Raw genomic sequence first — 12,173 nt, 5'->3', positions numbered from 1 at the left:
CATCATCCCAAACCATAATTCAGAACTGCCCCACGTGGATAAGAGAAAAAAAACATTACAGGGGAACCGTATTTCTTCTTAAGGGAATGACTTGCGGTTAGAAAAGCAAAGGCCCAATTCTGGAGTCATTATTCAGACAAAACGCTTAACAGTTCCAGTGGCAACGCAGCTGGAAGAAGGGTGATAAAATGTCTTAATGTCTTAATTCTACTTTTCGTTACAAATATCCTTAAAAGAGAGAGGATAATATTGGTTTTCAAATAGAACAGAGTTTTCCTTTGTTTGCTTTAATATCTTTCTGTAATAATGGAAGGGTTTGCTAGTCCCAGAATGCCTTGTTTTGGCTGGTATCTGATTTTTGAGTTAACTTCCATTCTGATATTCCCCATGGTATCTTACTATTTTATCTCAGAGTGGCATGCAGTGCGGGCGCATGCTACTGATGCAAGCACGCTACTACAACTTCAACAGGCTAAAGAAAAGAAAAAAAGCTTTAGCTTCTTAGTTATACAAAGAAATTAAGCAAAAAACCATTGAGCAGCACTAACCCACAGACTAATTACAAACTAAATTGTGCTATATATTAGTATAAAAACATGTTTTAGTAAGAATGGCACTGGTTCAGAAGGAGTTAGGACTTCCATCTTAGTTCCATTCGGTCCACAGTGAAAACATTGTAGTACAGGCCTGCCCTGTTGCCTGAGCAACTTGTGACAGTGGCTTTTGGCCACAGCCTTCAATTTCTTCCCTTTTTTTATACTCCATTGTTGGTACGTTCTGGGGAGTAGCCTGGGTCAGGTCTGGTCATTTTTCCTAACGTGGCACCAGAATAGTTCATTCCAATCTTGTGATATTTTCTTAATATCATTAACATTTCCTTCTTCTAATCTCTCCAAGCTGGTAAGTTTTAAGGGTCATCTTCTCCTGTAGACACCATGAGACGCATTGCTACTGGTAGGTGATCTGTCAAGCCTGCTAGCTGGGTAATAAAGCTGAACTCTTCTACTTCCTGCAGGTGGAAATAAAAGTAAGAAAGGAAATTTGAAAATTTATCTGCTATATCGTGCACTAAGATGCATCTTTTAGCCACTCTTTGGCTTACTTTTGGCTGCTTTACGGTATTAGTAGATGTATGGGACTAGTCTGGCATTGGCTGGAACTGATGGTAAATCAGTGCTCTGTCGCACACGGCACGTCAGTGATGCAGTTAACCAGGAGCACCGCTTAGGCTACAGCTGTACCCTTTTCTTTCTGCTTATAGTAAACCACTGTTATTCCCAATAGGCTTATCTATAATGCTGTGGTAGGTAATCCTTACCTGCAAGGAAATGTCTCTTGGAAGGGCAGGTTGTACTGCCGTGGGCATGGCGTACAGCTGAAAGGCTGACTTTGTTAGGCTGAGATTCTAAGCTTCATGCGAACATGAGGTGGTCAGGACCCTGCTCCTTGTGTATCAGTTCCAGCCTTTGTCCTAGCAAAGTGTTGTACAATCAAATTAAATTTCTGTATGAAAGACTGCTTGCTTCCCAGCTTCTGAAAGCTGAATATTAACAATCTTAATGTTCTCTTAACCCAATTCAGCTGTCCCCTCCTGTAGGCTAGCTACTAACTTCGCCAGTACTCTGAAATGGCTTGCAGAAAGCAGAGAGATGCAGCTCTGCAGGAGCTTTTTGGCCAGCGTAAACTAGCATGTCCTAAGGGGAAGCAGCCCGTAGCCTCTTCATGGCCACGTATTTCTTTATGCGGTCAGCATGAATCTTATCAGAGGCATAATCTGGGTCAAATCCATTCAAATGTTGGCTTGACACGCTGATTGTGTGAATGGAAGATGGGTTTATCATACAGATGCACTGTGGGCATTTTTGCATTTGAAATGGAAAGCCTTAAAAAAAGTTAGCTGCTCAGCAGCCGTGCCTGTGGAGTGTGCAGATGGATGGAGTTATCATCTGCTGAGCTATGCTGAATTGCTTGATTACCTGCTCTTCTGGTAATTGTGATGGGTTATACAGAATAAGTGTGAACAAGTTTGTCATTTTCATCCTGGAGTTCTGTTTAAGGCAAGGTCCCCTGTGAGGGAGCAGACAGTGCACTGCAGGTTCTCATTCTAGTTACTCCACGTCAGCTCCTGCATTTGTATCACAGACTTGTAAATTTTCATAAGCATAATAAAAGCACATCCAGACACTTTAAAAGATTAAAGAATATTCAGATTGTTGGTAGGGGAAGCATCAGCCAGAACATTTTGTCTGGCAAAAGTTTACGGAATGGAAACAAGGTTTACTGTTCATTTTGGAGGGCAGCATATGGTCAAGTGTTCCTACAGCTCCATCTAAAATGTATCTAGTAGGCTTACAAACTCAGTACTTGCATTAATGTAGAAGATACCAAAGCACTGTGTTTTTCTGGGAATGTAAGCTGGGACTCAGGCTGAAGGGGCTGCAGCGCCATCCAGACAAGTCTGTTGTGTGAGCTGTGGCTCTTCTTTGTTAACTGTGAAACTCACCACTTTCCATTCCAGGTAGAGACCTTCTTCTGTATAAAGCATGTAGTCAATCCTCCTGCCGTTTCCTTTCAATGATGCCTTCCTCCCCTTCTGACTGGAACCATGGTTCTTGCTGGTGGGATAGACTAAGTATCCTTTCCTTCCGTCTTCACTTTCCAGCACCCTGTTTCATTGGAAAAAATAAAATTACATTCAATGTTGGCTCATCCTGTGCCTTTGTGCATTACGCTGGATTCTCTCCAACTCCCCAGTAAGGGCAATGCTTGTCCAAAAGAACTGTTAAACGTGCAGCATGAAGAACAATTTCTTCCAGAATTTTTCAATGTGAGGTTGCACCACTGCTAACGGTGCTCTTACAGCCTTGTTTGGCAGCACTGATGCTGTGCGCTGGTCCTGCAGACCTACTCTTGTAGCCAGGAGAACAAAAAGCGTAGAGGAAAACCTTGCTGACCTGCTCTCTGTAGTGCAATGCAACCCACAGTTGATTTCCAGCACTGCTGAATCCAGCAGAAAGGAGATGATTTGCAGATAACCTTACAGCACAGCTAAGGACTTTTGATACTCTCAATTCTGTGTTCCTCTGTTTGAAGGAAGACAGCCACGTTTACACATGGATGAGCGGCATGGTTTTCAGGAGCTGGCATTTGGGCATGCAGTAGTTGGTTTTGAGCAATCCTCTGCATCAAGTTAATGTGTCTTGAACCCTGAGCTTACTTTACTACCAAGTAATAGGTGTTTGATTCCTGAATGTGACACTATTTTCATTTCCCTCATCTTGCACAGAGATTACACAGCCCCAGGCCATGCATTAAACAGTCAAAATGAAGAATTACTTCTCCAGGTACAAGTCTTGTATTTGGGCAGATAAGTTGCACATTTCCCATTAAAAAATTTAGTTTGGGTTCTTAAACCTTAACAGTGTATTTTATACAGAAGGTTATTAAGGCCCTGAGTAACTTGATTTGACTTTGAAGTCAGCCCTGCTTTGAATGTGTTTTTTGGGCTAGATAGCCCACAAAGGTTCCCGTTACTCTTCTACAACAATTCTGTGTTGCTAAGCTATTATGTATTGTTTTACTGCAAACTTGCTTTACAATCTTGTGTTCTATTTAGAAGATCTACCACGGTGCCTCTACAGACAACAGGTGATTGTGCATGTCAATGCAGGAGCTGCAGTTGCAGGATAGCACTCAGTTAATGTAACAAGTACAGTGCTAGCTGTTTTGCATGGTTACTGCATGCAGAGAGGGACAGACTAGGTGGCGTTTTTTTCTGTCTGGCTCAAAATACAGAAGCAAATGTTTTTCAGTCACCTCCCTGAAAATCGTTTTCCTTTACTACTTACCTGCCAAAATCTTAGCATGAGGCTCTGTGGTTTCCATTGTAGAATCACAGAATTGCTCAGGTTGGAAAAGACATCAATGATCACCGAATTCAGCCACAACCTAACCAGAACTCTAACAGTCCTCCACTAAGCCACGTCCCTAAGCACCACCTCCAGACGGTTTTTAAGCACATCCGGGATGGTGACTCATCCACCTCCCTGGGCAGCCCGCTGCAGTGCTTAACAACCCTTAATGTAGAGAAGCTTTTCCTGATATCTAAACCTCCCCTGGTGCAACTTGAGGCCATTTCCTCTCATCACCTGTGACCAATAAGAAGAGACCAGCCCTGCTCTGCTGTAAGCACCTTGCAGGTATTGGAAGAGAGCAGTAAGTCTCCCCTCAGCCTCCTTTTCCCCAGACTGAACAGCCCCAGTTCCTTCAGTTGCTCCTTGTAGGGCACATTCTCCAAGCCCTTCAAAAGCCCTGTTGCCCTTCTTTGTATCTGCTCCAGAGCCGATTGCACCATTAAGCTACATCAAAGTGCTGCAAGAGAAACACTGCGCCTGAGCTTGGGTTCTGGCAGGTACAAAGCCTTTAATTTCACCTTGGAAGAACATAAAGTGCTTTTGATCACCCAGTTTAGAATACTCGACTTTGGATAATTTTTATGGGTTTGGGAGATTTTTTATGTGAATATACAGAATGAAAAAAAAAAAAACCCAAGAGACAATGACTAGATCTTCACAACATGTTTCTGTGTTTGAGATTTAAATGGTTTCTCTGTCAAATTGTCTCTTTCAAGTCTCTGGCTGGTCAGAGAGGGGACAAAGTACTTGGTACAGTTGATTAGGTCTCATTAATGTTACAGTCAGTAAGACTGGGTCAGTTGAGATCTGCAAGTACTTCATGTGCGTCCAGAAGATAAAAGTGGCAAAGCTACAGTCATATAGTTAGCTACTTAGTCAGACATTTTCTAACTCCCTTTGGACTTAGCGAAGCATTGGAGATTCCTTCAGTTTACAGTAACCAGTTTACATAAAAGTAAGCTTCCTTTTATGTACTGTGCAAGTTTAGACTGTCATCTAATAACTGGTATGAAATTAGCTTACTCTCTGCAACCCATTTGCAAGCTGATTTTAGAGAACTACTGCAAATGATTGAATACCTGAAAGCAATCTCTTTGATGAAACTGACCTCTTCCAAAAATTGTATTTATATTTGGCAAAGCCAATTAAGAAACAAAGTAGAAGAAACTGCTGATTAGTGCTGCAGTATCATCCACAAAAACTTGCATGCATTAATTTAAAAGATGGATTTGTTTTAGTGTCAGTTCTGTCTTTGTGAGTGTGAACACAGGGCAACTGGGCAAGGAGGAGAAATATTATTTTTCAGATACCTGCAGAGAACAAATTGCAAGAGGGGGTGCTTCTACTTTTGATTAAAACTTCTGTCACTTTATTCGTAAGGGTTTGCTGTCTCTCCCTACAAGAAACAGGGACAAGTACCAAAGATCAGGTTATGAGATTCTAACAGGTAAGGTGAACAGAACTAATGACTGCTGCAAAACTAAATCTGATTTATTTATTTTCAGAATAGTTGCCTTAATTTTTAGGCAAGATAACAAGTAATTGGGCCTTTTTTTCCTTTAAACATCTCCTATCCCAATTAATCCATAAGTGTGAAAGTTCTGTCAGGCATTGCTGTGTTGCTAGTTTGTAGTACTGCCTGCAGCTGCTTTGAGCAGAGGAGCATGAGGAGCAGCAGAGGTAAGGCAGCCGTAAGCTTACTCCTCAAGGGACCACCTCCCATTCAGCTGAGAAGCCACTGAAACTTTTTCTGGTGTTCCTGCCAGTAGGCTGGAGCCACTGGTGGCAGCGGAGTCAAGAAAAATTTCCTTTTAAATCACTGTTTGTTTTTTTTTTTAAGCTGTGTTGTGCTCTTCTGTTCTGGACTGTGTTTAGGGTTTCAGAGGTTAAAATGGCCTCGTTCCAGTCCTAGCTTTAATGCCAATGTTGCGATAGAAGATCAGCTGTTTGCGTTTCATGAAGCCTCTGAGCAGAAGCTTGTGCAGCTTCTAGCACTGCAGTAGGGCCTCAGATCATTACGCCCAGCTTATTAGTTGTTCTATAATTATAAATGCCTTACTCATTATTTGTACCAAGTAGGTTCTCCAGTTCCAGTGTTCCACGTATGCTGCACTTAACGTTAAGTAGAGACTTAAGAACTAGGTTGTTCTGCTTTCATTGTCTAATTAGCTTGCTAACGCAAACTACTTAATTTTATTTATAAACTACAACAGACTGCTGACGTAGAAATAATTCTCTGCATAGCTTACGTTGCCAATTGAAATGTCTGTTTTAAATATCTGTAAAGCTTGATCAAAGTTTATTACTGAAAAATTGTAAGAATGGTTCAGTTTCAGGCCATAACCTGTTTTGCTGAGTATCTGAATGCTATCCGTTAGCTGGAAGGGGCTCCACAGCTTCAGTGCTGGCAATAACACTCCATAGTCTCTAAGTAATTCATTTAAATGTTTGGAAAGACACTTTAAAAATGCTTCCAACGTTTTTAAGGCTGGCTTTCATTAATGACTTTGAATTTAGCTGCATTTATTGGTAATTTCTACAACTGCAATTACCAGTACCTCGCAGGGATGAGAGGACAGGCTGTCTTGGCCTCTTGCAGAAGCAACTGTTTCTCTAATATCAAAGCACATCTACATAATTTACACATTCAGATCCTCATTATCCTGCAGATGTGCATAAGAAGCTACTGCTTTTCTCATAGGTTTAAAAGAATTATCATATATTGAAGAAAACTGAATGCCACTTTTAGTAGTCAGAAAGTCTTAACGTATGTTCTGTTACCAGAATTCAAGAATGTTTTCCAGTTATCTCATGCTGAAGTCTGTATACACACTTAGGTAGTACAAGTAACGTTCTCAATCTCTGTGGGTCATCTAATGGCTATTTGTCTATCATTTGGATACGTCAGTGGAATTTAATTACAAGTAACTTTTAAGGGAATAAAGCAAAATATCCCCAAATTAATTTGGTGACAGATTGGCTCAAAAGGCTGCTTGAAAACACAGATTTTATTTTTTATTTTTTAAAGAGCTCCAAGCCTGCTTTTGGAACCATAAAATAGAATGTTACTCCCACATACAGATTTGCATTTGCAAACTTGATTGTAGAGGCCAAATTACCTTTTACTTACCCAAAATCCTGTACTAAATTCATGTTTTTTAACATGTAAATAGAAATGTCCAGAAATTTTGCAGGTTTTTGAATGTGTAAAATAGGACTGAGTGTAAGGAATCCTTATCTTTTGAATATAAATGAAACCAAGACCTTAGAAAGGCAATAACAATATACAATAGATGTACGTTCAAAACTGATAAGAGGAAAACTTGGGGTGGCCTTCACCTGAGCGTCCATCGATACCATGCACTGCACTTCTGAATAAAAGCACCGAGGTAAATTGTGCCTGTGGGCTGCACCATTTCCTCTGCATGCACTAATTGAAGAATCTGCACACTTATTCATTCAGATATCTTAACTTCAGTATATTCTCATATCAAAATGCTAGGACATCTTCTGTAGTTAGTCATGGTGATAATACACTTTGTCCATGACACTGGCTATGAAGGCAGAGAAGGTGCACAAAGGCTGAGCACATCATTAACTGCGGCTCTAAAGTGTACAAAGCTAATTAATTTCTTTCCACTGGCATATTACTCAGCATAGGTAATTCATATTCATAATATTAATGCATAGGTAATCAAAAAGTTCAGCTTAGGGCTCTTACAAATTAAGAGGGTTTCTGTATGTGGTGGAACTCCTCTAACACAAAACAAGTACTGTACTCTTCCAAAGCAGTGCTGTACTAGCATTTCTGAAAGACAGTCAGTTACATTCCTAGTTATGTCTGATGTTTTTGTTTTTAATAGATTCCTCTCTCTATGTTTGTGAGCTTGCTGAGTGAGCTTACTGAGATTTGCAAGCTTTCTAGTTAATGGGTTGTTTCAAACCTTACAATATTTTTTTTTCTTTTTAAATTTATTTGAGGAAAATTACATTTCACTTTTGTTTCTGTCCTTTACAGTGCCACTGCCATGGAACTGACTGCCTGTAGAGAGATCTTCAGACAAGCTGCCTGCATGCCCTTTTCGGCAGTGCTCAGAGTTCCTCCTCCTAGGGACCTGTTCAGGTAGGACTAACTCTAGAAACAAAACACACTGACAGCAGTTGCTCTCATCTTTTCACCCACTGAAGCCAATTCAATCTGGCTTTGAGAAGGAGCTGTTTTCCTTCCCTTTCTTCCCTCTACCCCAAGACTTCCATAGTTAAAAATATATATATATATATATATATATGTATTTTACGGTCCAAAAACACCACAATTTATGAAATGTTAAATAGCAAGCAATGAACTGGCTTTGTAAAGAATTGTTTAGAATATGTGGGAGAACCAGGAGTTACGTACTTCTGTAGGTTGTCTGGAGTGAACACTTCTTCATCATATAATCCTTCAGGATCCAGCAAGGTACCTGTGGACAGAAAGGGAAATGTGACTGTCCCAGCACGTGCCCTGGTACTTGCCTCTCAAAAAGCATCTGAGGACAGTGTATGTGGCAGGGATGGGGGACAACTCTGTTCTGATTTGAAAACGCTGTTTATATTCACTTCTGTGTTACACAAGTAGTATCCATAGCAGTTATTACAGAGGCTGCATCTCACGCCAGACTAAATGATGCTTTCAGTCTGAGAGATTATTTTTAGAACAGACGTAATAATACACTTTGTAACAGTGAGGATGACAATACTTAGTACTTTCTCTTTTGCTGTCTCCCTCCATACGTTATTCTTTCCACTTTACCTACAGCACAGTGCTTAGCTAAGTCTCTTCTGTTTTCCCGGTAGGCCTTCCAATCAAAACTTGAACTTTACTCTTACCTGTTGCTGTCTCCTGTTCCTTACTAATTTTTGCCTTAATTTTTTTTCTTGTATCCTATTTTCAAACCAGATGCACAAGAAATTAGCAAAAGATAATTGGTTCTAATGACGAGGAACTGGCCTGTTCGTTACTTACACTCTAGATGAGCCTTTGCTTAGTCTTTAAAAGCAACTTCTCTCTCTAAACCTTTCAAAATATTGTCTGCGCCTTTCGAGTTTAAAGGGCAGAGAAACTTCTTTTCTGTTACAACAGAGTAAAACCACATCAATAAGTAGTCCCAAATTCTTATATTTAGCATCTTCACAGTTGTAATTGCTCCTATAGGAAAAGAAGCTGTTTGTTCACTGAAAACTGTACTGAGCTCATCTGAGTTTCAGCATGCTTGAGTATCTGAGTTCTGTGAAATCTTATATAAGGTGAACCCTACAAGTTCCTAACATTGCTGAATTACTAGTACATCCTCACAATGTTTCTGTAACACCAGACTGAACTCTAATCAAAAGGTGCACCTTTTCACTGCATACAGAAAACACAGGAACAATAATTTGGCTCTCTTTGCAAAGTGATCTAGATATTATTTAAAAAGTAGAGTAAGGGTAGGAAGGCATTCAAGTGGCTTGATGCATAAGCTCTAGATTGGACTCGTTTGACATGTCTATTTCCTTCTAAATTAAAATTCAACAAAACATTGTTAAGATTTACAGAATACATGCTGCTGCCTTTGAGATAAATTCCTTGCAAATATTTGGTCTTAGTCAAACAGTTACTGCCAGTTAGCTGTACTGCCTGCTGCTGATAGGTGTTCTGTGAGTGACAGACAAGAGCTGATACACTGATGGCGAGAGAATATCTTACCTATTGCCCATGGTTTATCCTCCCCTGGACCAATTCGACATGGGTCTTTGTAGTGTGTAAACAGAGAATGCTGTTGCTCCAGCTTGTCCTCTGCAGGGAAAGAAGCACAAGAAAAGGGACATCAGCTGTGTATTGTAAGCCTGTGGACAATTGTTTATATGTTCTACTGCAAAATAAAAGGTAAGCCTTCCTTCCTATTCAGATTACGTGCATTTTCTAGAGAACTGGTTGAACTAGTTTGGCAGTTTTACTGCACAGCAATATCCTGTCTTAACCAGAAATTCCAACAAATGCTGCTAATTAATGTCTGTTTTCCTACCAAGTCTATCTACAAAAGATAGTATTTATTAGTTTCTAAACTGAAGGTTTCCTGACACATTGCCTTACTCTGCTGTTCATGTTTGCACTGTATATGCTTATACTCATAGAAGACTTTTGTTGAGATCAGATGATGCAGAGATTTGGACTGACTTCATAATGGCGCTGTAGGTGGCTGCTGGGGATTTATATATACACCTCAGTAAATCTGGAGATGAAAGTTAGTGCTGTGCTTGCTTCAGAAGAATTGACTGAATGTGTTTCAAGCTGTAATAGATAAGACAAAGGACAGACAATTGATAATTCACTTGAGATATCATCTGAAGCATTAAAGACGTTCTAAATATAATCATCACAATTTCTCAGCTTTCAAATTAATCTCTTGTTAATTGCTACTCTGTTTCTTGCGTTTAAAGCCCAAGAGTGCATCAAGCTCCTAGGATCACTAAATTTAACAGTAGCCCTAGAAAAATACATACATTACAATTTCAGAAGCTCAGTATAAATATAAGTGAGTTGTAGTTCTGTGCGCCCTATCACTATAACATAGTGATCATTGTACATAGGAGCAAGTACAATCAGAACTTGAAAATACCAGCTGCTGCAATTCCAGTTTTGTCAAATAGCAAAGAAACTGGCAGTAGGTCCCAATTACTTCCTTTCTCGAAGCATTTCCACCTTTTACAAGCTTAAAATCCTTCTCTGGAGATGTTCAAGACCTGCCTGGATGCCTAACTGTGCGACCTGGTGTAGGGAGCTGCTTTGGCAGGGGCATTGGACTCGATGAGCTCTGGAGGTCCCTTCCAACCCCTACAATTCTGTGATTCTGTGTAAAATTTCTAAGCAACACAGAGTCTTCTCTTGGGATTGGTGGAATATTCACCTGCATTTGGAGCTGCTGCTGCTACCACTGACTATTGGCAAGACTACAGAGTATGAAAGTAGGCATGAGAATGGACCCCTAAAGTCAGAAAATTTTTAATTGTGAGCTGTGCATATTTAGAGACAAGGCAGCTTACACACCATAGGAATCAAATTGGTTCTCCATTTGCAAAATAGTGTTCTTGCCTGATATAGGAGCTGTTAACCTCTCCCTGTTAAGGAGGAAGCACAACACCGGAGGCGGTGTGGAGTACAGTAATACTGAGTGTCCACAGCACTTTCTCATTTTGACATTAAGAGTGATTAACACAGCTGATGGTCTTTCAGCGAATGCATCCACCCCAGCTGATGAGCCTCACTACATGATTCCAGCTTTTTCCCCAACATCTAATCAGCTCTCTACATTCAAAATTACTTCACAGTTGCAAGGAGACTGTGAAAGGATATCTTGGAGCCTGGGCAGAGGATTGAAGGACTGACCTCCTAAAAACTTGTCAGGTGTGCAATGCAGCAAATTGTTCTTTCAGTCTGAACAGCCAATTGGCTTGTTGGTTTCTTTCATTTTTCTGGAAGAGTCTAGAATGTAGTCTGTGCAATTGCTTATTTCCTTGGGCTTTCCCTTGTGATATCAAATGGCTGCAAACTTCAAAAATAAGACAGGCTAAAATTTTGCCTGGATCAGTTTGCCACTGTGGCACTGATAGAAGTCAGAGCTGATGAGACAAACTTGGACTCATCTGACTGGAATGGTTTTTTATGATAAACTAAAAGGTTAAAAACAATCAAACTGTACACTGGTGAGACAAACCTGACAGGAAGGTGTTTCAAGTAAGTGAGAATTCTCTATTTGTGATATCGTTCCCCATAGCTAGGAGGGAGAACTTAGTTTCAGAATATTTGTCAAAAGAATAAGGTTATTTGTGAACCCGGAGGTCTATGAAAACTGTGCTGTAAATACATCTAAGAATAGAAGCTTGATATTCACTGCAACAACGTTAATTATTTGCTGTATCAATCTGTGGCGTGGGAAAGAACACCAAAAACAACCCATACCCAGAATTACAGAAAGCTGATTATAGAAGGCAGAAAAACCCAGCAGTTCAGTTGCTGCAATCCTAATGAATGTCCTTAAAACAATGAGTAATGTAAAATGGACAAGAATACATGCCAACTTTAAAACACTGCATTAATCTTGCTTAGTGCATAAGGAAGCGAAGCAATCTACAAATAACAAATAGCCAGCTTAATTTCACTTCCCAGACCAAGTGAATTTTAAAGGAGAACAGAGTATGAATAAGTTACAGATAACAAAAACATTCTTATAAGCTATGTTT

At 40.1% G+C, this 12,173-nt stretch overlaps 1 protein-coding gene across 1 annotated transcript in view; it reads right to left on the bottom strand.

Annotated features, from left to right (window-relative positions):
• Positions 1–907: 907 nt before the first annotated feature.
• The window catches only part of SMPD3 (sphingomyelin phosphodiesterase 3), a gene marked incomplete at both ends in the record, with an annotated part of 33,139 nt that continues 21,873 nt past the window's right edge, over positions 908–12,173 (bottom strand). The window contains 4 exons of the mRNA XM_079541318.1: positions 908–1,009; positions 2,504–2,666; positions 8,314–8,377; positions 9,640–9,729. Coding sequence (XP_079397444.1) covers positions 908–1,009; positions 2,504–2,666; positions 8,314–8,377; positions 9,640–9,729 — 419 coding nt within the window. The remainder of the gene's footprint in view (positions 1,010–2,503; positions 2,667–8,313; positions 8,378–9,639; positions 9,730–12,173) is intronic.

Source organism: Tetrao urogallus (assembly GCF_951394365.1).
Source record: "Tetrao urogallus genome assembly, chromosome: 12".
NCBI classification, from domain to species: Eukaryota; Metazoa; Chordata; class Aves; order Galliformes; family Phasianidae; genus Tetrao; species Tetrao urogallus.
The sequence above is the reverse complement of the archived record's forward strand: the minus strand, read 5'-3'. Positions and strand labels throughout refer to the sequence as shown.